We start from the raw sequence: 25,544 nt of genomic DNA on the forward strand, positions 1-25,544 counted from the left end.
CACGAAAATATCATAAAGCTTATTCGGCACTAGATTCGGACTCACCTTCAGCCAGTAAACATCGAGCGGTTTGGTGCCTGATATCTTGGCATCGAATCTTGCCAGCTGACCACTGGGAACCGTCGTATTCTGAATAGTGGTTAGAAAGCTGGGAGGTATAACTCCTCCTCTTCCAGGTTGCCTCCTGCGCTCCTCAACGACGAGGTTTGCGCTACACTTGGCTTTACCGCCACGGTTCTCAGCTATCACTGAAAAGACTCCAGAGTCTTCCATGAAGACTTGTCGTACGATCAGAACGGACTTTGTGCTGAACGTGTATATCTGAAGGTCGGATGAGTTTTGGATGGGGAAATCTTCGCGGTACCATTTTATCGTGGGGAGTGGATCGCCGTCGAATTCGACTTCGAACCTTGCCTGTTCCTGCTCGAATGCCCTGCACGGTTGAATCTTTTTCGTGAAAACTGGTGGCGTGGCGGGTTTGACTTGGCCCTGCACTATCCGCTCTTGCGTCTTGGCCTTGTGCTCCACCTCCGTTGTTTCGGTGGCAGTTATCTTCCTTGTTATCTCCAGATCACCCTTGACTTCCTTCTGTGTCTGTCGCTGCTTTGCGACGTGAACTTCGCGACCGTGAACCGTTGACTCTGATGGTTCAGGTGGATGTCTGCCGTCGACTCTCTGAGAGTCTATATCAACCTGGGTGACGAACTGACCTTTGAGCTGCTTGGGTGGTGGCTGCATCGGTTCTTGTGGTTGGGCTTGCCTGAAGGTCAAAAGGCAAGCGTTATGTGCTAGAAATGCGTGCTTTAGTGTAATATGCAGATCACGATGAATGTCAATACTTACAAGTTTTCCTGGTACTTTTGGGCCATTCCCTTGGCCACGGAGTTCTCGACCAATTTTTCTCCGGGAATGGCGAATTGATGGCTGCTTTCCCTTAGTCTCGTTTCCTTTAGGACTTGCTCCTCCTCGAGGTTCATCAACTTGTTGTAGTAATCTTCGTTCTTCTTTGTCTTGACGGATTTTTGCCATTCGGTTTCTGGCTCTTTGTAAATCTTCTGAGTCAAATGGTCAGTGGCGATGTCTACGCCCTGCGACACGGTCTGGTGTCGCTCGTCAAAGACGCGTTCCAGCTCTGTATTTTGACGGTCAGTCTGGTACTGGCTCAACCCGAAATCGTACCACGCTGGGAAAAACACATGTTAGCCACACTCTGCCTAATGATATAGGCTTTGTCAAACATCCTGCAGACTTGACTTCAGTAATTCATCAATGCATGCCCAGCAACATTCCGCGATGCAATATAAACGACAAAAATTATATACGGGTGGTACGACACGGTATTTCATTCGGAATAATAATTATACAAACATTTACCCCGATTGAGGAAGCTTTTTTTGAAAGGTTCCAAAATATTAAAAATGTCGGGAATGTTTTTGATTGCAGATTACCACATACCTATAATTGAATTTTTCATCTTATCTCAATTTATAATGAGCTCAAACAGTTTTGAAGCTCTTGGACACTCACACAATTGGCAATCGAGGTGGCGAAAGTCGTCGAATTATGCGACTATCGATATATCCAGCAACGAATGAAAGGTGAGGCGAGGCTTTGGACAAGGCGATGGATATGTTGGATAGTATCGAAATATGGGGAGCGTAGCAGAACAGAAAAATAATGGCAAGACAAAAACTACAAACAGTAAACTTATATAAACTTGACAGAAATAACAGTAATTAACAAAAAAACTACAATAAATTACCGAGCAATTTTATAGCCATACCTTACGATCCCACAGAGATTTTTGGTGGAAGATATAATCACCGTAAGCCAAAATTTCTTTTCGCAAGTTTCTTTCGTCGCTTTCCAAAGCACTCTATCGGATGGTCGTCCACTTGCAGAAGCAGTAGAAGTGGTTGGGAATTCGGGAAGGGAGCTTCTTGTTCGTTACGAGGAATCGGAATTATCGGAAATGATCAGAGTAGGTGTAACTGTTTGAGTATCTTTTTTGCTCAAATTGAATTAATGTGTCGTACTGATATATGCAGGGTGCTGGCATTTTTTTATGTGTGATGTTGAATGAAATATCTTCCTGGTCGCGATAAAAACATATCATGTTTCGTTACTCAAGCTATTCACCCTGCGTGAATACGTGATTAATCGCGTTGATGATTCTAAATACATGAATATTTGTCTTGGACGTGCTTTGTTGTATGTGGCTGCATTTGTGTGCGTATAAACTGATTTTCTTTTGTTACTAACTGTAGTAAGCTACACTGACGCGATTCGGAAGGTACATACATAAATCGTTTCTCCAGACAACAGAGCATTTGGCTCGGCAAATAATTTCTGTACAACTTTCTTTGTCGCGGTTATTCATCTAGCAAATATTTCTTCCCCATCCGAATCACGCGCAAGTTGCTGGAACGTAAAAATTCTCAGCTTTATCAAAAGCTCATAATACTTACGTCGTGGTGAATTTTTCAGCACTCCACGGTAATCGTCGGTACGTGGTTTGACAGTCAGAGTTGTCTCGGTTCGTGTTTCTCCAACGGAGTTGCGCGCGATCACCTCAACCTTACCGTGATCGTATTGCCTTGTCTTGGGTATGTCCAAATGATACATTCCATCGTATGTCAGCTTGTAACGAGTTCCCTGTTGGTGCATTTTAAATTTGCGCATTACACGGTTGGCAATTACCTTCTGCTTCGTGCAAAAACAATTTCCAAGGCTTAAGAAATAACACTCACGTTGAAGATAGTGTTTCCGTTAACCAACCACATTACCCGAGGTCTTGGATGACCAGTTACGCGACAACAGAATCGGGCCCAGTCACTTTCCTCAACTGTGGCGGGTTCCGGCTTACTTACGAATGCTGGTGGGGCTCGAGGCTTTTCATCTTCACCTTCTTCCTCTGGAACACTATATCAAAAAATGGATATAAGTTGACGTGGCGTAAATTTAAATGAAGTGGTACAAGGTCAATTTGTGTGACCTCTGAATGATACTCACACTTGCCAAGCAGCTTCCATCTCTCTGATTTTCTCGATACTCTTCATTCCCTTCGGGAGTTGCGACTCGTATATGATGCCAGGTTTTCCAGCGGTTTTGATGACAGCTCTTGTTTCATCCATACCGTATAAATTGGTTGCTCTGCATAAGTATTCGCCACTGTCTTCCGGGTAAACCCACCCGAAGTTCATGGCAACGTAACCGAAATCGTATATCGGAGTAAACCTGTTTTTATGGGGTAGTGCTTTTCCGTTGAAGAACCATTCGACCTTCATGTTAGGGTCGCCAACCGGTGCCAACTGGCATTCAAATTTAGTGCTATTCATTTCGATCAACTCAGTTTGATTCTGGATTTGAGTAACGAAGCGTGGTGGCTGTTTCTTATCAGCGTCATAAAGGTCATCTTCGGTCAAATGGACCTCCGAGGTGTACTTTTTGATTGTCGCTTCCATTTGCATCAAGGCTTCAGACTTCTTCATGCCCTTTGGTACTTGATTTTGAAGAATAATGCTTGGCAGTTCTACGATGAAAAAAACAAACAAAGTAGTTATTTATAAAAAGAGAAAAATTTAACAGAGGTATAACCCTAACCGATAAGGAAAAATTGTAAGACTTACTCTTGCAAGAAACTGAGGCACGGGTTGTGTCTTCTCCCAAGTCATTGATCGCCTTGCAGACGTATTCACCGGAATCTTCAGGATAAACGTACAAGACATCCATGGATACGAAACCCATATCATAAGTGGTTCTATATCTGTGTCCAGCCGGAATGAGCTTTCCATTCCTGTACCACTCGATTCGTAGATTTGGATCATCTCTCGGCTCAACGCGACACTCAAACCTGACTGGTTCCGATTCATCAACCGTTGCAGACTGGATCTGCGTAATGAACTTTGGCGGTTGACGAGGCGCATCTGCTGCAGGAGCAACGCTGACAGGTCCGCGTTCCAACTCTTTCAGTTTCTCTGCGCTCATACCGGATGGCAATTGCGAATCGTAATCGATCGTTTTCTTGGCTATTTTAAGAAAACGAGACGTGTCAATATGTTTATCACGAAGCGAAGGTGATACAATTAAAGGATAAGTAATATAATGTTGAAACACTTACACTTGCAGATTATGGATGCCTTGGTCGTTGCTGATCCCCACTTATTAGTAGCCCGGCAAACGTATTCACCTGAATCTCTAGCATAAGTGTAGGATAAGTCTAGAGATATGAAGCCAAAATCGTTGATCATATGAACGCGGGATCCTGTGGCGAATGGTCTGCCATTGTGGAACCAATCAATGCGCATGGTAGAGTCTCCAACCGGTTCTACGCGGCAGTCGAAGTGGCTTGGTGCAGCTTCTTCGACTTGAATGTCCTTCAACTCGACAGTAAATCTCGGTGGATTTGGTTTTTCGTCTTCTGATAAAATTTCTTCTTCTTTGTGCAGAGATTCCTCTAGCTTTTGAATGCTTTCAGTACCGCTCTTGAAGTTTGTTGGCAGCTGAGGCTCCAGAATAATTCCTTGACGTCCTCGAACTTGGAGTTTGCACGATACGGTTGCTTCACCATGACGATTTGTTGCTTTGCAGGTGTATAAGCCAGAGTCACGCTGGTAGCAGTTAGCAACTTCAAGGATAACAAATCCAAAGTCGTGAATGGTCTTGACTCTGGATCCCGCTAAAAGTGCCTTTCCATTGTGATACCATTCGACGCGCATGCTCGAATCGTTCACCGGCTGGAGTCTGCACTCGAAATGAGCCAGAGAGTTCTCTCCCAATGTCAAATCTGATGGCGTTGTGATAAACTCTGGTGGTTTACCAGTGTCATCGTCAGGGCTCGGCATTCCCGGCTCGTTTCCGAGGCCTTCGAGTTCTGCGATTTTATCGATTGTTCCTTCCATGCCCTTGGGTAACTGCGACTCCAATATAATGTTGCGTTTGCCTGTGCATTTCAAAGTGCAAGTTGTCACTGCTTCACCATAGTCGTTAGTTGCACGGCAACTGTACTCTCCGGTATCTTCGGGGTAGATAGGTGATATCTCTAGAATTACGAAACCAAAATCGCAGAACGTGCGGAATCGTGATCCCGTACGCAGGGGTTTTCCGTTCCAGAACCATTCGACCTGAAAACGATGAAAGCGGTTCACTTAGTCAAGAATCAGTAGAAAGTAAGTGAAAATGAATATCCGGGATACAGAAGTACTGAAAATAATTACCTTTAGTTTTGGATCGTCAGTAGGTGTGATTCGTGCCTCAAAGTGTGCACTTTCCCCTTCTCGAAGACCGTCAACGTTGCTCAGTGGAACGGTAAACACCGGAGCCTTGCCACGCTCTTCCACAGTCTTGTCATCCTTGGTGCGTATCAAGGAATCTTCAAGTGTTTGGATTTTCTCCAGTCCACCTTCCATTCCCTTAGGTAATTGTGAGTCAAGGATGAGGTTAGCCTTGGACAGACATCTCAAGGTGGCCTTGGTAGAATCTTGCCCGTATTTGTTAACGGCTCTGCACTCGTATTCGCCAGAGTTTTCTTCGTAACAGTACAGAATATCCAGGATAACGATACCAAAATCATGGAAAGTTCTGTAGCGATGACCATGTGGAAGTTTTTTGCCGTTATAGTACCATTCGACGACGAGATCGGGATCAGTTACCGGTGTAAGTCTAGCTTCGAAGTGAGCGGACTGTCCTTCGACAAGTTTCGTGATGTTTGAAATTTGTGTGATGAATTTTGGTGGCTCTGTAACCGGGGTTGTCGGAGTAGCCGGCTGCTCACCGCCCAAACTCTCAAGTTCACGAATGCGAGCCAGAGAGTCCGGTTGTAGCGAATCGAGGTATACGCCACTCTTTCCGAAACATTTTATCGTGGCTTTCGTGTAATCTTCACCAAATTTGTTACTGGCCTTGCAAACGTACTCACCAGTGTCGTGGGACATAACGCCAGCAATGTCCATGACTACGAAACCAAAGTCGGACACCATCTTGAATCGAGAGGAGTGTCTGAGCGGTTGTCCATTGTGGAACCATTCTACCTTCATGTTTGGGTCACCAACTGGGATCAGGGTGCATTCAAAGTGCACGGATTGCCCATCTTTGAGTCCTTCAAGAGATTGGATCTGGGTGGTGAACTTGGGTTTTTGGCCCTTCGATTTATCAACACATTCAAGATTGACACTGATTTCAGCCTTGCCCCACTTGTTCGTAGCTCTGCAGGTGTACGTGCCAGAGTCTTCGATCTTCGTTCCTAGTACTTCAAGAACGACCATGCCAAAGGCGTAGACGGTTCTTGTCCTGTGACTAGCTTCCAATTGTTTTCCGTTGTAGAACCATTCAACTACCATGGTTTGATCACCAACCGGTGTCAATGATGCCTCGAAATGAGCTATTTCCCCTTCTGACAAATTGGTCAGATTTTCGAATTGCGAAGTGAAAACTGGCGGGTGACCTTCGTCACTTTCAATAGGAGTGCCATCAGGTTTCTTTAGCGACTCCTCGAGGTCCTGAATAGCTTCAAGTCCCTCCTTACCCTTAGGATGCTGTGATCTCTCAATGACGTTTTCTTTTGTCGAGCAATATATGGTGGTGGAAGTGAAAGCTTCTCCAGCCTTATTGTATGCCTTGCAGGTGTAAATTCCAGAATCTCGATCGTAAACGTCAGTGAGGTCAAGTGTCACAAAGCCAAAATCACTTGTCATCTTGAAGCGGGCACCGTGTTCAAGTACTTTACCGTTGAAGTACCATTCGATCTTCAGATTAGGATCCTCTTTGGGTTCTACCTGCCCTTCAAGATGTAGTGGTTCAGATTCTCCAAGCTTAAATTCGGGCTGAAGAGGAATAATCCAAATCGGTTTCGGGAATTCGTGTTCAGGCCCGGAATCTTGCCTTTGGTATTTGGAGAGGTAGGCATCTTCAGCCTCCTTAACCTTCTCAAGTCCAGCTTCACCCTGAGGATGTTGAGTTTGCAAGAAGATATTTTGCTTGCTGGTGCATTTAAGGGTTCCAGTGGTTTGTGCAGTTCCTTTGGAGTTTGTAGCCTTGACGGTATAAAGGCCAGAGTCTTCCTCATAGGCGTGATTGACGTCAAGTGCTACGTAGCCAAAATCATACGTTGACTTGAATCTGGCACCAGTTGGAAGAGGCTTACCATTGACGAACCACTCGATTTTCATCGTCGGATCTTTAGAAGGCTCCACATTACACTCGAAATGAACATTGTCACCTTCTTTGCACTCCACGTTGTTCAAGTGCGTGATGAACACGGGTTCTTCATACGTAGCTTCTGGCTGCTCGGTGGAAGAGACTATCGGTTGCTCAAGAGCATCGATCTTGGGCAGTGCATCTGGATGAAGAGTGTCTCCAAGCAGCCAGTGGCGGTCATGGACCTTTAAGGTGCAGGTGGACACAGCCTCACCAAGTAAATTCGTTGCTTTGCACGTATATATCGCAGAGTCATCGTCGCGAACTCCATTGATCGAGAGACTGACAAGACCGAAATCAAAGGTGCTACGCAGACGAGTTCCGGTCTGAAGAGGTACGCCATTTTTAAACCATTCAACGCGAAGGTTTGGATCAGCTCTGGGTTCGACCTGAGCTTCCAAATAGACATGCTGACCCTCAGTAAGTTTGTCGTAGCTCTTTAAATGCGTGGTAAAAACTGGCGCTTGTTGTGGTGTAGTGTCAATGAACATTTCTGGAACCTTGTTCATCTCAGCTTCCTTCAATTGAATCTTTTGCCAAGCTTCGGGCTGCAGTGAGTCACCCACAATGTTTGAACGGGATTTGACCTTCAGAGATATAGAGGACACTGCCTCACCGGATTTGTTGATCGCCTTGCAGGTGTAAAGTCCTGAGTCCTCGGATATTACCTTCAGAATATCCAACGTCACGAAACCAAAGTCATGAGTAACGTGGAAGCGAGATCCTGAAAAAATACAAGAGAATTGAGAATAAATTCACGATGATAAATTCGATCCGTATAACTGGAAAACCTTATAACCACCATACAATAACCAAGGAAAATAGCAAATATAAAAAGAACCATATTTGTCATCTACAGAACTACGAAATACTGTTTGTCCCACACATTGAACAGCAATTCCCTGTAAAACATAGGGTGTGCAATACCGAGAGGTTCTTAGGTTTCTGTGCTAGCTCTTTGGATGGCTTAACAATTCCTGCCGAACCCCTCAGTATAAGTGCAAATGCGAGTCAAAAGTTAAATGCAATACTATTCCCACCACCATTGCGACGTACGTTATACGATTATGTACCTGGTGGTTGTGTATTAACAAAATATCCGAATTCATCTGAAACGAAGCAATATAAAATAGACAGTTAGGCTCACACTAAAAACAAACATCAATTGCGTAGAATCACTTTAAGCATAGGATAATATTTGAAATTTCTCGTACCCATTTTTAATTCAACGCCGTTCACGAACCACTCGAATCTCAAGCTTGGATCTCCAACTGGGACAACCCTGCACTCGTAGTGAGCCACTTGACCTTCCCAAAGTTCGGAAGGACCAGTCAGAAGCTGTGTGAAAATGGGCTTGTCGAATATTCTATCCGGTTCTTCGGGGCGACTTGGACCCTTGTCAGCTTCAAGCTGCGCAATTCTTTGCTGAGCCTCTGGATGTTGTGTCTCAAGCTGAATGTTTGCCTTAGCTGTGGAAAATGGAGGTAAATGAACAGATATTTATGATACTGATCCACAATCAGAGATAACACTTTTTAAAATTTGAATACGTACTTTTGATTCTCATTGAAGCGGTGGTTACAGCTTCACCCAGTGGGTTGGATGCTCTACACATGTAGACACCCTCATCTTCATCACGAATATGCGAGATGTCTAGTGACACGTATCCAAAGTCGTGTACTTTCGTGATGCGGGAGCCTGTAAAAAAATGAGTCGAAATAAAATGATTGGACATTAAAAAGTTTTCTTATCTTTGTGGGACGCTGTTGATGTTAAAACTCACTAGTTTCGAGCGGCTTCTCGTTTCTGAACCACTCTACTTTCAGAGTTGGATCTCCTACTGGAATTAGTCTGCACTCGAAGTGAGCTGTTTGTCCTTCGGGTATAGCATCAATGTTTTGCAGAGGTTGAGTAAAAACGGGCCGTTGCCTGGTTTGGGGTTCAGGAACATCCGGTCTCTTCCAGGGCTGCTGGGATTCTAATTCACGGATTTTATCCATGCCTTCTGGGCGCTGGGAGTCCAAGATAATGTTTTCTCGAGGGATAACCTTGAGGCTGATGGACGACACGCATTGTCCAAGATTGTTAATTGCGCGAACAGAGTATTCGCCGGCATCTTCTGGTACTGAGTGGCCGATATCCAGAGCCACATAACCGAAATCAAATGTGATGTGGAACCGTGCAGCAGATGGCAAAGGCTTTCCGTTGTGGAAGAACTCGATACGGAGATTGGGATCATGCAGAGGTTCAACCTGGCACTCAAAGTGTGCTGTTTGGCCTTCGTATACTTCAGTGGTTCCCTGTAGATCAAAGTGACAATATAAATGAAGTCAAAAAAAGAATTCGTCTCATTTTATACAGTAGTAAACAGTAAAGTTCTATCAATATTGCACAGTGCTAAAAATTCATGAAACTCTGAATTAGAAAAGTACTTACTCTAAGCTCAGAGATGAACCTTGGTGGACTGACTGCGGGTTCTTCAACCTCCAAACGAGCAGGGTGGCCTTGAGATTCAAGTTCTCGAATTTTTTCGAGCCCATCGGGATGCTGGCTATCAAATAAAATGCTGCGGCGAGCTGAAAACAATATCAAAATATTCGTAAATTCCCCGAAGAAATGAAGATCAGTGATCATTACTGTAAACTGTGGTGGCCTGACGACCTGTCGATCTTCAGCATTGAGCTTTGAATCAAGTTTAACATTTTCAAGGTTTACGATTTGGCCATCAAAATAACATTTTAGGTACTCAACTTTGGGCTGCCAATGCAAGCGGTAGTTATAAATGGGATTTTTAAATTTAATAAGCAATGATGATACTCACAGGCAACCTTGATGGTACAAGTATTGACCGCCTCGCCCGCTAGATTGGTGGCCTTGCACATGTAAGTACCAGAATCTTCAGAATAAGTGTATAAAATGTCAAGAGCCACATAGCCGAAGTCGTGAGTTGTACGGAATCTGTGGCCCGTTTTGATTGCCACGCCATTTACGAACCTGTAAAAAAATCCTTTCAAGCTTCTGGCCATGTAACAATTTTGACCCTCAGAAAAAGATTTTCTGTGCTTACCATTCTATCTTTAAATTTGGGTCATTGATGGGCTCGACGCGACATTCAAGATGGGCATGTTCACCTTCCTTGAGGTGATCCAGGTTGTTCAGTGGCGTTATGAACACGGGCTTCTGGTGTACAATTTCCTTCTCCGCGACTTGCTTTACCTCAACGGTCTCCAATTCTCGAATCTTTTGCAAGCGTTGAGCATCGAGAGTATCAAGGAAAAGGCCTTGCTTGGCTGTTGGTAAGATTATTTTTTTTTTTTAAATTTTTTCATAAGTTTCACTCACACGGATTACAATAAATTCGTGAATTTTGAAGTAATGTTTTCATTAACTTGGAAAAATGATAAGCATCAAGTTCATGGTGTCAATTTAAATATACACGTCGAGCTTACTCCGGCAATTTTTGCTATCTTGTGAAACTGTTGAGTGGTATTTGCTTTCTTACTTAGTGACAGAGACTTGATTTTACGGAACTGTTCAGGAGACATGATTATTTCACTTACAGTCGACGGATATCACACAGGTCGTCACTGCTTCTCCAACAGCATTCCTAGCCTTGCACATGTAGGTGCCTGAGTCTTCTGGGTAAGCGTACAAGATGTCCAAGGCGACATATCCAAAGTCGTAGGTAGTCTTGAATTTGTGGCCCTGTGGAATCGGTCGACCATCCCTGTACCATTCGACTACCATCGTAGGGTCGTTTACTGGTGTCAATGTAGCTTCCAAATGAGCGTTTTTTCCCTCGGGAAGATGCTCGATGTTCTTCAAGGGCCGTCCGAACTTCGGCCTTTCAGCAATTACCGTATCTTCGGGAGCGACACGCTTGTACCGTGAATCATCTTCAAGGTACTGAATCTTTTGCAATGCTCCTTCATGTTGAGTATCGCTGATGATGGAAGCGCGAGCTGAAAAAGGGGCAAATATGAAAATTAGCTCAAGTTCCTCTTCCGCAAAGACATGACAGTCAATCGAACCACCCTCAAAAAAATACTTACATTTCACGTCAAGATTGATGGAGCTCTCGGCTGAGCCAAGTTTGTTAGTGGCCCTGCAGGTATAGGTGCCAGAGTCTTCGGCATAAACGCTCAGTACATCCATAGCAGCGAAGCCAAAGTCGCAAGCTGTTCTGTATCTATGCCCGGTGGACAAAGGCTTACCGTTGTGGAACCACTCGACCTTCATGTTCGGGTCGGGGTAAGGTTCAATGCGACATTCGTAGTGTGCACTTTGGCCTTCAACCAGGTTTGTGGGCCCATTGAGCTGCACAGTGAAGGAAGGTTTATCCTTGACAAGAATTTCTTCTTCTTCACGACGCTGGTACTTGCTGGTATCCTCCAGAGCTTGAATTTTGGTCAAAGCGCTTTCGTGTTGTGATTCGAACTGAAGGGCTGCCTTAGCTGCTCAAGCAAAATAGAATTACATGTATATTTTATAATCAGGAAAATCTTTTGCCTTCGAAAGCAACGGAAATCTGATTACTGATTTATACAAGGGTACATATTATCGGTACTTACATTGAACAAACATTGTAGCTGATGTTACTGCTTCGCCGAGATCATTTACTGCACGGCAAGTATATGATCCAGAGTCTTCAGGGTTCACGTATTTCAGGTTCAGCGCAACGTATCCAAAGTCATGCATGGTAGTTACTCGATTGGCTGAAAATTATAAAAATGTTCACACTCATAACCTGTACCACTCGAACCGTCTAGTTGTCAGCGAATAGAGAAGAAAGAAAAGAATTCCATAATATTAATTTACTCACAGGCAGAAATCGGTACGCCATTTCGCAACCACTCGACCTTAAGTCTGGGGTCACCAACCGGAATGACCCGTGCTTCAAAGTGCGCTGCCTGATTTTCGGCAACACGAAGGTCCTTGATAGGCATGGTGAAAACGGGTGCCTGGGAAACGGTCTCCTCCTGTACACTCTTGCGCTGGTAACGCGAAGAGTCCTCAAGATGCTGAAGCCGTTGAAGAGCTTCTTCGTGCTGGGATTCCATGTATATCGATTTCTTGGCTGTAAGAGCAAAATTGCGGGTTAATTCACAGAGTACGTGAAGGTAATCTTACAATCAATATTCTCTTTTGCTCACAGTGCACAATTGCGGTCGCTGAGGTGATGGCTTCACCGATGGCGTTGCGAGCCCGACAAGTGTAACTTCCGGAATCCTCCGGGTAGGCGTACATGATGTCTAGTGCGACAAATCCGAAGTTATTAGTTTCGATGAATCTGGAGCCAGCCTTGACTGGTTTGTGGTTGTGGAACCACTCGACTTTCATTGTTGGGTCAGAAACTGGAATGAGGCGACATTCGAAGTGAGCCCTTTGACCTTCTTTAATCTCAACGTTCTTCAGAGACGTAGTGAAGATTGGTGCCTGAGTTGTGGTTTCTTCGACCACTTCTTGCCTTTGGTACTTTGACTTATCCTCGAGGTAATTAATCTGTTCGAGGCCTACTTCGTTCTGCGTGTCTGTTAGGATTTGTGCGGTTGACCGGCAGCCCAGAGTGCAGACTGCCTCGTCACTTCCAACTAGATTCACGGCACGGCAGGTGTATGTACCAGAATCTTCGGCTATCAAGTCAATTACGTCCAGGGCAACGTAGCCAAAGTCGTGAATGGGACGGAATCGGTGTCCTGAAATAACAACACCATCATAGTAATAGAAAGACGGGATAGGCTTTGAATTTTGAAACATAATATTTTGGCTAAACAGTCTAAATAAAATAATTATTGTTGGTTATACATGGATGGCACTTAGAGTACCAAATATCTTACCTATAGTTACTGGACGACCATTCTTAAACCACTCCACTTTCAAATTGGAATCCGTAACCGGTTCAAGTTTGCATTCAAAGTGAGCGTGCTGTCCCTCTCGCATATTCTCCTGGTTTTTCGGTTTCGTGATAAACCTGGGTTTGACGTTAACAACTTCGTCAACAAGCTCGTTCCTCTTGTATCTAGACGCGTCTTCAAGGTATTGGATCTTTTCCAACCCTTCCGGATGCTGAGTCTCAAGCATCAAGTCCTTTTTCGCGTGAACACGAACGGAACAGGAAGTAACAGCTTCTCCAAGTTGATTTCGGGCTTGGCAGGTGTAAACACCAGAGTCTTCGGGATAAACGCCCAAAATATCGAGAGCAACGTAATCGAACTCGTATGAAGGCCTGAAGCGATGACCAGTGGTCACTGGACGTCCATTGACGAACCATTCAACTCGCATGGTCGAGTCGCCAACCGGTTGAAGGCGGCACTCCAGGTGTACATTTGTTAGTTCAACAGTTTCGATGTTATGTAGAGGTCTGCTGAATTGCGGTGCCTGTAGGACTGTAACATCCTCTTGCTGAGTTCTGCGGTACCTTGACGCATCTTCAAGCATCTGAATCTGCTCCAATGATTGCTCGTTTTGGGAATCGGTTACAATATCCGATCTTCCGATTACCCGAACACACGCTGAGGTATGAGCTGTGCCCAGATGGTTTGTAGCTCTGACCGTGTATTCGCCAGAGTCTAAGGCCGTCGTGTGCACGATATCGAGAGCAACAAAGCCAAAGTCATAGTAAGTGCGGAATCTGGAGCCGACGGTTACTGGACGTCCATTTTGGAACCATTCAACACGCATTGTAGGATCTCCCATAGGTTCCAGACGGCATTCTAAATGAATATTTTTACCCTCGCTGACGGGTTTCGGGTCAGACAGTGGCTGGACAAAAATAGGCTTCGACTTTGAGATTTCTTCAATGTGGTACTGAGGCTCTACGAACTTTGATCCCTCGAGACGCTGAGTCTTTTCGTACGTGCCGTGATGCATGCTGGTCGTGTCGATGCTTGAACGAGCTGGAAAATAATAATAAATGATTGTTATCAAATCAGCCTTAGTAATTATGACAGACAGTTGATAAGAATGAATTGACGGTGACACTCACTTTCTACTATCATAGTTGCTGATAACTGTGCCTCTCCAAGAGCGTTCCTTGCTACAACGGTATAAGTGCCAGCATCTTCGGCACGTACTTGAAGAATATCAATGGCAACATATCCGAAATCGTGATAGGTTTGAATCCTGTTGGCAGCGGTGATGGCCTTGCCATTGTGGTACCACTCGATCTTCATTGTGAGGTCACTCTGAGGTTCAACGCGTGCTTCGAAGTGGGCACGTTGGCCTTCGACAATTTTGTTAGTTCCCTTCAGCGGTCCCAGGAAGCGAGGAGCTTGTTTAACCTGGGTCTCTTCTTGTACCTGTGACAATGGTATAACAATTAAAAATTGCAGGTTATTTTTTGGTCAACTTTAAGGACACGCTGTTTTTCATCGTCGTTCTGGGGCCTCACCTGACGAGAATAGCGACTCGAATCTTCGAGCGATTGAATTTTTTGCAGTCCGCCGGGGTGCTGACTGTCGTATATCACGTCGTTCTTGCTGATAACGCTCAGCTGCGCTGTAGTTCGTGCTTCACCTGCTGCGTTGTATGCCCGGCAGGTGTAGACGCCAACATCGTGGATTGTTACATACTTGATGGTCAGTGCTACGTAACCGAAGTTGAAGAAGGTTGTGATTCGTGAACCTGGGAAAAAGGACACCAGTGAGTGATAATGTTTCTCGATTCGTAACGGAGTGCTCATCGATTCGTTGACTTACTAGCTTCTACTGGACGTCCGTCCTTGAGCCATTCGACGCGTAGCGTGGAGTCGCCGACTGGCTCGAGGCGGGCCTCGAAATGAGCGAACCCGCCCTCCCGGACACTGTTCTGGTCCTTAATGGGCGTCTTAAATTCCGGTGGGGTAATGCGTTCAGGTTGCTCCTGAGTGTATTTCTGGTGCATCGCTTGCTGGTATGCCTCCAGTTCTTCGGCAGCCTCGATATACTTCTGCTGCTCGGGAATGCCGAGGTCAGAAGTAACGCTAGTGCGTGCTGAATCGGAAACGAATTCATCAATCAAACATCCTGTGATTCAATATAGTCAATTAAGTGAAAGACACTTAACTTACCAAAGACATGAAGAGATGCTGTGCTGATAGCCTCTCCCAAGCGGTTCACAGCTCTGACTGTGTAAGAACCGGCATCTTCAACTCGTAGGTGCATAATATTAAGTGAGACGTAACCGAAGTTGAAGATGGTTGTGATTCTTGAGCCTGGAAGATCGGTGAATTTGATAATTCATCAAAGATTCAATCATACAGCGCAAAATAAGATGAACAGTACCCCAAAGGAGGATACATACTGGCTGTGATCGGTTTTCCATCCTTGTACCACTCCACTTTCATGGTTGGATCGCTAACGGGTGTCAGCTGAGCTTCAAAGTGGGCATTGCGGCCCTCCTGAAGTTCGCCAAGTTCGTGGAGTGGGCGGATGAATACCGGCCGCTGTGAAGAGGTTTCCTCAAAGCTCTCCTGTCTTTGATATCTGCTGTAGTCTTCTAGCTGTTGAATGTATTGTAGGCTATCCGGATGTTGACTGGTCTGTTCAATCGTTGCACGAGCTAGAAATATTTCATTGAAATAATCAGCCAAAGAGAAAAAGTGACTAGTTTTTCGACGGCACTTTCAATACCGATAATACTAACCGGTGACATTGAGGGTCGCGCGGGACTCGGCAACGCCTGTCGAACTGATTACACGGCATAAGTATTCGCCGGCATCGTTCAACACAATGCTGATAAGATCCAGGGCGATGAAGCCAAATCTAAAGATTGAGTTTGCTCGAGAGCCTGTAAGAGGAAATAAAATGAGTGTACTGATTCCTTGACAACTAATGACTGCTGAATACTAATTATACCTGGTAGTAAGTACTTACTGGCGTCCAAAGCTCTTCCGTTGACGTACCATTCGACCCTCATTGTGGGGTCACCCACCGGTTCGATCCTGGCCTCGAAGTGCTGCCGCCCACCCTCGATCTGGTGGGCGTCACGGAGCGGGATGATAAACTGTGGAGGTGGATAAATTCTGTCCTCCTCCTGGCTCGGCAAATGTGGCTTCGCACGCTCCACGTGCCTCAAATAGATTACTTCAGGGCCAGGTGCAGGTCTGCAGTAATAACAAAGATAAGCATGTTAGATGAAAGATAGTCAAGTGTTGTTGAATGGGTCGTATAGCTCTGTCCTTGAATTTTTTGCAGAGATGATCGCCGACCGGAAATTAAGTAAAACTTACTCTGGTTCGATGACTTTCGTCGGTCGTGGTAAGTTCAGGCGTCTTGGTTCGGGGACGGCTCCTTTTGGTGTTTCGACGAAAAGACGGGCTCGGGTGGCAGTGGAACCGGCCACGTTTTGCGCGGTACACTGGTACCACGCAGCATCCGATGCTCTCGCGAAAGGAATATCCAACGTCGAGGCTCCACTGCCGTCCGTTGATATGCGCACTTCGGGGCCGGGCGCAATCGGCACACCATCCTGTGCAGATGGTCAGATCAATGAAAGGAAGATGAAGCCGAGTTTTCGTTTCCGAAGCATTTTACCGAGTGGTCTTACCTTCTGCCAAGTAATTCGTGGTATCGGAGTGCCAACTGCTCTAGCGCTGAAAACGACGGGCTCTCCTTCCTTGACGTTCATTGTTGTGAAGCGCTCCACGAATTTTGGGGCTATGACTTGTTCTTTTTCGATCACGTTCAAGTTGCATTGGAACGAAGTTTCGCCGGCCTTGTTTCTTGCTACGCATGTCACGATGCCCGTGTCTACTCGACTCACGTTCGTTATCATCAGCGAGTTGTTACCGGATTCGTTTACGAGAATCTTGTGAGTCGCGTCGTTTGCTACTTGGAAGCCGTTTATGTACCAGCTTACTTCTGGGTATGGGCGGCCGGTTATGCGACAATCAAACCTGGGTAACAAGTGATGAGTTAAACTGGAGTAATAAAGGAGTTACCTTGAACATCAGGGGCTAACTAAAAACTTACCGTGTCATTTTTCCCTCGGTAACGTCGCGATCGGCACATGTGCGAACAAAATTTGGTGGCAGGACTTTTCCAGCCTCTGTAGTCTCGGAGCTTTCGACATGAGTACTTTTCAGCGTGTCTTTCTGCTGGTTCTGAGTGTAGGCTTGGTCGACTTGATCGTTTGACTCAATAGCGAGATACGCCGAGCTCACTGTACATCCCTGGGGATTTTCAGCCAGCACAGTATAGTGACCACCATCATCTGAGCGCGCTCCTCGAATCTTCAGAGAAGCCTGTTGATTCGAATGGGTAATTTCCACGTGCTGTGACTCGCGAATCCTTTGCCCGTTTTTGAACCAGGTCAACTGCAGGGAAACAATATTTCATAGTTAAAAACGAAATCAAACTTTCATGCGAACATGACGTTTCCTGGTTTCTGGGGTAAAATTGAGTTACAGTTTCAGAATTCCTTCTACAATGCCATCGACTTACTCTTGGTTTTGGATTCGCGGAGATTTTAGTGGTAAAGACGGCGTCAGAGCCCTCGACGAGCTTCGAGTTTCTGGGCTTTTGATTGATTTGGGGTGGTGCAACCGGTCCCAAAGATCTATCGATGGTGGTCGAAATCTGGGCGTCAGACTCACCGACGTATCGACGAGTTATGGATTCGCGATACTCCGTTTCTCGTAGCAGTCTATACTCGAAGGTGTCAACCTGACGGAGAACAGAATTATATATTACTCTGCCGCAACAATCCATCGAATAGATCAAGCTATGTCAAACCTGACATACTTTGAAATCTTCAATAATTGTTCCATTGGTGTAGCTCTGTTTTTCGATCGACTGTTGATAGCTATGTTGCTGAATGTTTTGACCTCCAGTTCTTTGTTCACTCGTCTTGAAGGTCTGAGCGAACTCCTTTTGGTAACCGCCCACCTGCTGCTGTGGCGGAGGTCCAAATCCTTCCGGCTGGATGTACACGGAGCAGATGGCTTCGCCTAAGATCAAATTATGAATGTAAGAATACAAAGCTGGGTCGATTTGAAACATTCTAACGAAACTTCAAAAAACAATTACCATATTGGTTCTTCGCACTGCAGGTGTATTCGCCCTCGTTACCAGGTCCGATTTGATTTATCTGGAGAATCACGATACCAGTCCTGTCGTCGTAGGACATGTGGATTTTCTGTGACTCGAAAAGGGGTACACCCTTGTGGGTCCAAGATACCGAGGGCTTTGGGTTGCCACGGACACGACCCTCGAAGGTGGCATTGCCACCTTGTGCGAATCGTGCGTTCTTAAAGATCTGCTCGAACACTGGCGGTGATGGATCACCTGGCCTTCCCGTGAACCTGCAATCCCAATGTATCTATTATCCAATGAACAGACGCTCCGAAATCTTTTCGGACATGTAGTCAAGACTTTTGAAAACTATGAAAAAAGCTTTCATGGTATACTCACGCTGGTATGGTGGGCGTCGACTGCATTACAATTTCTCCTTGTACTGTAAATTGAAACAGCAAATCTGTATCTCCATAGGTAAATCAACAGTTATGAAGAAACGCGAATAAAATATTCGTGACTGTATTTTTTTTCGGCTTCATAAATTGACGCCATACTTTCAAAATAGCATTAGCTTAAGACGCGAAATAATTTCAAAATGACTTTTCTACAGTTGAGTGGAGGGTTTTTTACGTCTTTACTAAATTTTCATACATCGTTTGGCAGAATATTCAGAATTAAAGATAGCCACGTTTGATACAACGCGTGACAATATACTGTTGGTTTGTTTATTGGCGTTACTTTTACTGGCGCTGTTTGCGCGTTCGCGTAACTCATGCGACCAATTAACTCGTTAAACCTGAGCCAGAATTACAACAAGAAAGAGGCCACATGCACGCCGTTGATAACCAAGCCTAAAATCCGACTATCACCGCATTAGGTTGGAGTATTGTCAATTTCGCATACCATCAGCAATGCTGCGGTTGAATGAAGCAGAGATTGAATAATTCGGGGTTCATTCAAATTGGAAATGGTGAATTTTGGAAATTCGGCAAAAAAAACTACGAGTTCCGGAGGCGGCTATTCATTTCATTCACAAAGCGTCTCCAGAAGGAGGCCGATCAGAGGTCGATTTATCAAACAATGATAAAATCGGTAAAAAATCTCAACATAAATACAACATATTTTTGTGATAAATCTGTCTCTTTCTCTCTCTCTCTCTCTCTCTCTCTCTCTCTCTCTCTCTCTCTCTCTCTCTCTCTCTCTCTCTCTCTCTCTTACGCTATAGCTCTCTCTTTCTTTCGGGCAGTAGGGTCTCGGGGCGAGGCGTGCGGGGATGGATCCAACCTATTTTTGTACGGCATGGGATCGCGTTACCCGAACCCATTTTAGGAGCAACTATCTTTACACAGTGCGCGGGACGCTCGGTGGAGCGACGCGGCGCGTCGCGACGTCGGAGCGCTCGGTATACCACTCGACCAATCGCCTCTTTCGTAAAGTTACGCAAAACCAGTCACTGACCAAAATAACGGCTTCCGAACGAGACTATAGCCGCTGTTATTCAGAAGGAACCGTATAGCAGATCAGCGGAATGTGAATCGCGTCGTCTTCCGCTCCTTACACAAATCAAAATTGCCTGACTTCCATTATTGTTTACCAAGATGATAAGGAATCGACTAGATGAAAATAACGCTGCTGCTTTCTTCCTGAATTTCAAGTTTACTTTTTTGGTTCCGTGCCATGCCTTGCTGAAAAAGTGTCGAATTATTACAACGGAAAAAACGCTGCATTTTGACAGCTGTCGACCAAAGAATCACTCCAGCGTTTTGACCAATAACGTTTAATGGCTTTAACCGACGGTGATAAAGAGGTAAAAAAAAGAGCGTACAGGGAAACACTCGTCCCGAAATCCTCTCGAGTTCCCAACCTTTTTTTCACCGAGTTGTTGACCAAAACCGATGCCAAGATTAGGGGCGAAACTTGACGTTCCATTTTTTTTCGGCGTAATCCAAGTCCCATACACCTAACAGAGGTCTATTTAAAGAGACAAGTCTCTGAACCCGTTTCTTCATCACGCGAGGCAATGAGGCAAGCATTGCGGAGTTTTTACATGGCGGGTATCGCAATAAGGCTTGGTACCCGTTCGCCAACTACCAAGAAAGTAATACGCACTGTCTGCCCACACTCAGGTGTTGGACGACAAAACCCGCAGCGCATTCAGAGTTCAGTCAACACACGGGAAAGTAGTCTGAAAGGCAACTCTCAACGCAACAGGTTACCCTAGCTTTCCGCCTGACATAATATTTCATCCCCCCCTTTATTTTTTCAATACACTTCGCCAGCACGTTTTGACTGCTGTTTTGTTAATTGATTTGTACGCACGATATCGACTATTTTCAATATATTTGAAAAGCGAGTATTTTTTTTCAATTGCTCATCTCCCGTGTCAATTAATATCGAGAAAGTAAGCTTTGAACATGTTAGTTTTTTGATATTTCTTGAGTATCTTCATTGCTATAGGGATCGAAGGAGCTTCTTGTCTGGTTACATTATTTTTTCTTTGGGGTCATTTCACCTCGGAATAAACGTCAGATTCATTTCGGCAGCTGGAAGACATCTCAAGGGTTAGACTTGACGAGAGTCTAAGTTTACACGAGCATAAGCAATATACAGAGGCAGAGGCGACTGGGACTTTCAGACCGTGCCACCCACCTCCGAACTTCGTGAAGCGAACCTCCGAGGACTTTCAGCAAGCCTCGAGAAATCTCGAAAGTTTAAATTCTATCTTTAGAGGGTACCGCGTCTTGCGAGAGCTCGATCGAAAATAGATCTCTGCGCTCAGGAATTCTGGATTGAGAGACAAACTCGCTGGTGGGAGTAAAGAGAATATGCGGAGAGGTGGCAAAAGGTATTAACCGATTACGACGGAATTTTATAGACGATTTTTCATCCAAGGACACCGGAAGTAAAGTTCTTAATCCCTCGACACTTTTTTAATTTATTTTCCTTACTCTTCACTCGGACACGCGATCGTCGTTTTGGCATTAAACGCAAAAAAAAAAAAATATCCGCCTGTTCGCACTTTTCGAACTATTTTCACGAGTAAAATAAATCTTGCGATTTTCGTTATTTCCGGTTAATTATTTTGGCCTGTTTGTTTTTTCCTCCCAAAGAGAGACTGACCTCTCTGTTGACTGGTGACCTGCTGCCTTGTAATCTGCTGCTCGGTCCTGTGCTGGGTATACGATTGTTGCTGCTGTTGTTGAGTGGTCGTAGTTTGTTGCTGTTGCTGTGTCTGCCTACCAGGCTGAGTCTGTTGATTAGACTGTTGTCGATTCATCTTGGATTAGGCACGATCCAAGTCGTTGTGAAATCGGTGGTAAAATGAAAAACTGACGATCCTCACAGGTATTTTTGGATTCAAGTTGGAAAAAAGAACGAAATTCACACACCAACACAAACACCAGAATAGTTATCGATCAGTACAATGCGACAAAATATATTCGATCTGTAGCCGGCTGAATTACTTTTCTCTCACTCTTCGTTTATAGACACGGTATAATAAATCCGGTTCGCTTAACTCTAATATGTGACTAACAATTTTTATTTTCTTTTTATCTTCCTTCTGTTTACTACAACTGGTACTTAATAGATAATACGTTTCGTTTGTTTCAATTCGCTATTTGCCTGCCACGGCTTCAGTCGGCAGAAGTCAAGTCATTATCAAAATATCCCCGAAACTCTTTAACCAAGACGTCGGTCGAATGCGAATTGTGAGTGAACCTCCGACGTTTTCGAGTGAAGATCTCGCGAGATCTCGGGGTGGGGGTGAACGGCGTCGCCGCACTCCGACGCTCTCCGTCCGGAGGGGCGTCGTTGCCGATTCTGAGTGGCGGGACAGAAATACGCCATTCCCTTCACCCCATGATCTCCCGAGATATATCGCGAGATCGTTTCGCGAGATCATTTCATCCGATTACCGTTGCAATTAAGGGTTCATCAAAAATAACTAATTTTCGCTTTTTCATCACGATGGTTAAAATATGCTAATCAGTCTGATTTTTTTTTATGTCCACTCAAAGCACCCGTGAAGAACAGAAAATCGCGAAAATCAGTTATTTGTCGACCCGCTACACTGGCATGATACCTTAAGCGTCCAGAAACAATGATCAACCTGCGTGGTCTAACTGATTTTGATTGCTATTCATTTGATTCGGTATATTTGATATTAATTTGTAACTGAATAAAAAAGTTTCTAGCAAACCGGAGTTTTCTTATTTTCGTGGGACAACTTGAAATCCGAATGAAGCAAAATGCACTCATGCTGCCTCAAACATGCAACTTAAACGTGTTTCTTTTCAGGTTATCTCTTGAGACTGATTTGTTAATTGCCCACGAGATTATCAATACAGTTTGTTATTAAAAAAACCGTTTCTTTATTCTCGTTGAAAGCCAAAAATCATCTTTACTCCGACAAATCATTACTACCTTGCAGAATTTCATACAACTTCACAAATGGGTTCGGGATCTGTTTAAATTTTCATCTCATTCAAATGCGATTGAAATGAACATCAATATCTATAGTGTCAAAATTCCCTGATGTCTCGTGGACTCGATATACGGATTGAATTCAATGGAGAGGTGCCGATAAAGGAATAAAGAGGTTCGAGAGCAGCGTTGCGGCAACGCTTTGATTCCGGGAGCTGACAAAATAATCCACCTTCAGGATTGATGTCAGCTTTTGTGAACCGGCTCATCCTCTTCACCCTTCTTCTTCTCTTTTTATAATACCGTTTCACTTCCGTTAGCTCGGCCCTCTCATATTTATGTCTCCGACTGCAATGTGATTTCCAGCTCTTGAACAGCTGCACAGCTCAGTGTCACCGGTAGGCCTGCATATTCCTGACCCTTTGATTCGTCCCTCACCATTGTCGAGGTTGTGGCTGTGCTTTCGGCTATATTTAACACAGCTTTATAACCACATCGCACTCTCTCGGTGACGGAACTTCCTGACCCTTATCCTCCGCAACGTGTTGCTCCATTGGCCTCAATCTTCCGACAACGCGGTAAAACTTGGGTAAAATATACCCGGCTATCGTTGTTTTTAACTATTTTGTTATTCGCAGTATCTTTGTCTACCACTATCACTCTGAATCGTGATTTATTTTAACGATTTACAACCGCGTCTTTCAATAAACACTATCCGACTATTAGAAAGTTACTGATTTTATTTACCAGGCTTCCAGCGAGCAGCCCGTCGTTTCAACTGAATATTGTAAGTTGACTTGAACATCTTCCCGGGACTTGAAGAAATTGCTCAAGATTGAGTTACGCCGATTTTGAAATGTTCAGAAATTTTTCTTCCAGTGCAATGATCAAGCACGCGCTCAGCTGTCATTGGCGACTATAACTTTGACGCCGAGACTGTGTAATCGGCTAGTCGTAAGTCTTTCGTAGCCATTTTATCGGTCACGATAACGGGAGCAATCAAGATCTATTGTGTATATCTCGTCCTCTGATTGATAAGGCCTAGCCTGGAATTCGTTTTCTTCATTGACCGTCAGACACCAGCGAAATATAGGCACAGACCCTATACCTTGACGCTAGAGCGCTCAAGGAGGTTGCGGGTGCCTAGAATTACGCCTGCGCTAATTCGGACCAGACCCAAGCGCATAATACATCGTAACATAGAATATAATCGGGGTCTTACGTTACAGAGACGCATAGACACGAACCCTAGACTCCATTTCGCAACTAGAATGAGCTCGACGTTGCGTAATTCAGACATTTACAGTTGATGCGTGTGTACGATGTACGTACAGGTTTACGCAGCCTTCGCTTCTCTGGAGAATAAAAGGCATATACTGCGGATTGTATAGTTTAGAATGCGACCAACGAAGCTTGTTGACAATTTCACGAACCGCACAAGCTGCGGTCGATACAATTAGTTTATATTTTAATCACGTTCTTGTAAGCGAAGAAAATTAACTCTTTCACGCATACGTTTTTCCTTACATGCGATTCACATGAAATTTTGCATACACAGATCCTTGGGGTCACTGATTACGAATTTGAACTTGAAATTCGAAAGTTCAAAATGGCGCATCCATTATGGCGAACAGAAACAAAACAACAAGAATACAAAATTTTTGGTGCGTATTAGGCTTGTGTAAAAATTGGCATTTGAATATTTTTATGTAGACTAAGAAAAGTACGAATTTCGACCATTTGTTTACATGTGCTATTTTTTCAATAAATAAATAAACAAATTCGACATTTTTTTTAGATTTAGAAGTATTTCAGGGACCATGTGGAACCAAAAAACTCAGCAGTCGTTACCAAAAAAGTAGTTTAATATACAAAAAGTTGCAAAAACAAGGTGGGACGCTGAGTGTCCGAGCGTGGTTATTGAAGGGTTAAGCCTGCCTTTCCTGCTTACTTTTGTCCAAGTTCGATTCGGTTGGCCTAAGTGTTGCAACACATGATGCAAAATTTGCGTAAAAATGTATAAATAAAAAATAAATAAATAACGAAGACACTAGGAGCTCCTATGAAAGGTGAGTCGGAAGGTGACTCACGGACTCCCGGCATAGGATAGCATAGCGACTGATCTATTCCTGGTTCAAGGGATCTTCTCAGAGAGGGAAAGAGGAGGATGGCTATACGGACGCAAGTCCACCTACCGGTCGGTATTTCCTGCGGTATGATTCAACTTCACTTTATAACTTGAAACTTTGTAAGAGTGGGTAGGTATCGTTAGATGCGCTGCAGCCGCAAACAAAACTAGCGCGCTTCGAGAAACGCGAGGATATTCTATTTTTAAAACCGCCATCTTACGCTGGCAAAAAACGCTCGCATAATAATCCAAGGGAACTCGTTTTCATTTTACAAATTCACGCCTATCCTTGAATCACCCACCGTTTGTCTCCACTTCGATGTCCGGGTAATCGAGCCTCCGGATCACAGTATACTTCCTCTTCGTGGAACTGCCTTCGTTCACATCCGGTGAAAAATCTGCGACCGTTCGGTGCCTATGAACCCTGTGCAAGTGACTCGAACGCTCCTGAGATTTGAGGCCCGGATTTCCGGGGTTCTCGTAATTGGTGGGATAGCTTTTGAGAAAAGAAAATTTATACAGATCAATAAAAATCAGTAAAAGCGTATGCTTACAATTTGCTTTCCTGTATTATTCCGCATTTATTTACCTGTCCAAGAAGCTTCGAAATTCGGCACAGAAATCTGGCTCATCTTCTTGGTGTTCAGTATCGCCTGATCGAGAGTCCTGGTCCGAGGTAATTTCCGGTTCTTCCGCAGGCAGGAAGAGGTCCTTCAGAGCAACGTATTTCAGAGTGTTCTCCTTTGAGTGTCCCCCGATTTCCTGATCTCTGTAAGTGCCGTAAAAGGGCGACGGGACTCCTG

General features: G+C 44.6%; 1 protein-coding gene across 2 annotated transcripts in view; it reads right to left on the reverse strand.

Moving 5' to 3' along the window:
- Positions 1-25,544, reverse strand: part of LOC107222577 (titin) — a 28,004-nt gene extending 2,460 nt beyond the window's left edge. Inside the window, exons 1-36 of one of the 2 annotated variants that reach the window (XM_046732927.1) lie at positions 25,331-25,544; positions 25,044-25,237; positions 18,585-18,627; positions 18,201-18,475; positions 17,916-18,121; positions 17,616-17,837; positions 17,145-17,488; positions 16,720-17,068; positions 16,403-16,641; positions 16,047-16,276; positions 15,817-15,960; positions 15,475-15,732; positions 15,242-15,385; positions 14,892-15,164; positions 14,585-14,817; positions 14,180-14,492; positions 13,032-14,090; positions 12,348-12,890; positions 12,017-12,271; positions 11,766-11,909; positions 11,247-11,648; positions 10,755-11,156; positions 10,262-10,484; positions 10,016-10,188; positions 9,631-9,770; positions 8,978-9,494; positions 8,749-8,892; positions 8,409-8,663; positions 5,217-7,918; positions 4,121-5,123; positions 3,630-4,028; positions 3,013-3,532; positions 2,751-2,922; positions 2,469-2,655; positions 844-1,183; positions 46-760 (exon numbers count right to left, since the gene is read on the reverse strand). In XM_046732927.1, coding sequence (XP_046588883.1) covers positions 46-760; positions 844-1,183; positions 2,469-2,655; positions 2,751-2,922; positions 3,013-3,532; positions 3,630-4,028; positions 4,121-5,123; positions 5,217-7,918; positions 8,409-8,663; positions 8,749-8,892; positions 8,978-9,494; positions 9,631-9,770; positions 10,016-10,188; positions 10,262-10,484; positions 10,755-11,156; positions 11,247-11,648; positions 11,766-11,909; positions 12,017-12,271; positions 12,348-12,890; positions 13,032-14,090; positions 14,180-14,492; positions 14,585-14,817; positions 14,892-15,164; positions 15,242-15,385; positions 15,475-15,732; positions 15,817-15,960; positions 16,047-16,276; positions 16,403-16,641; positions 16,720-17,068; positions 17,145-17,488; positions 17,616-17,837; positions 17,916-18,121; positions 18,201-18,475; positions 18,585-18,610 — 13,551 coding nt within the window. In that variant the 5' untranslated portion in view covers positions 18,611-18,627; positions 25,044-25,237; positions 25,331-25,544. Of the gene's footprint in view, positions 1-45; positions 761-843; positions 1,184-2,468; positions 2,656-2,750; positions 2,923-3,012; positions 3,533-3,629; positions 4,029-4,120; positions 5,124-5,216; positions 7,919-8,408; positions 8,664-8,748; positions 8,893-8,977; positions 9,495-9,630; positions 9,771-10,015; positions 10,189-10,261; positions 10,485-10,754; positions 11,157-11,246; positions 11,649-11,765; positions 11,910-12,016; positions 12,272-12,347; positions 12,891-13,031; positions 14,091-14,179; positions 14,493-14,584; positions 14,818-14,891; positions 15,165-15,241; positions 15,386-15,474; positions 15,733-15,816; positions 15,961-16,046; positions 16,277-16,402; positions 16,642-16,719; positions 17,069-17,144; positions 17,489-17,615; positions 17,838-17,915; positions 18,122-18,200; positions 18,476-18,584; positions 18,628-21,308; positions 21,908-25,043; positions 25,238-25,330 lie in introns of those variants that run through there. The other variant, XM_015661996.2, reaches the window with a different exon arrangement.

Source organism: Neodiprion lecontei, chromosome 2, assembly GCF_021901455.1.
Source record: "Neodiprion lecontei isolate iyNeoLeco1 chromosome 2, iyNeoLeco1.1, whole genome shotgun sequence".
Taxonomy (NCBI): Eukaryota; Metazoa; Arthropoda; class Insecta; order Hymenoptera; family Diprionidae; genus Neodiprion; species Neodiprion lecontei.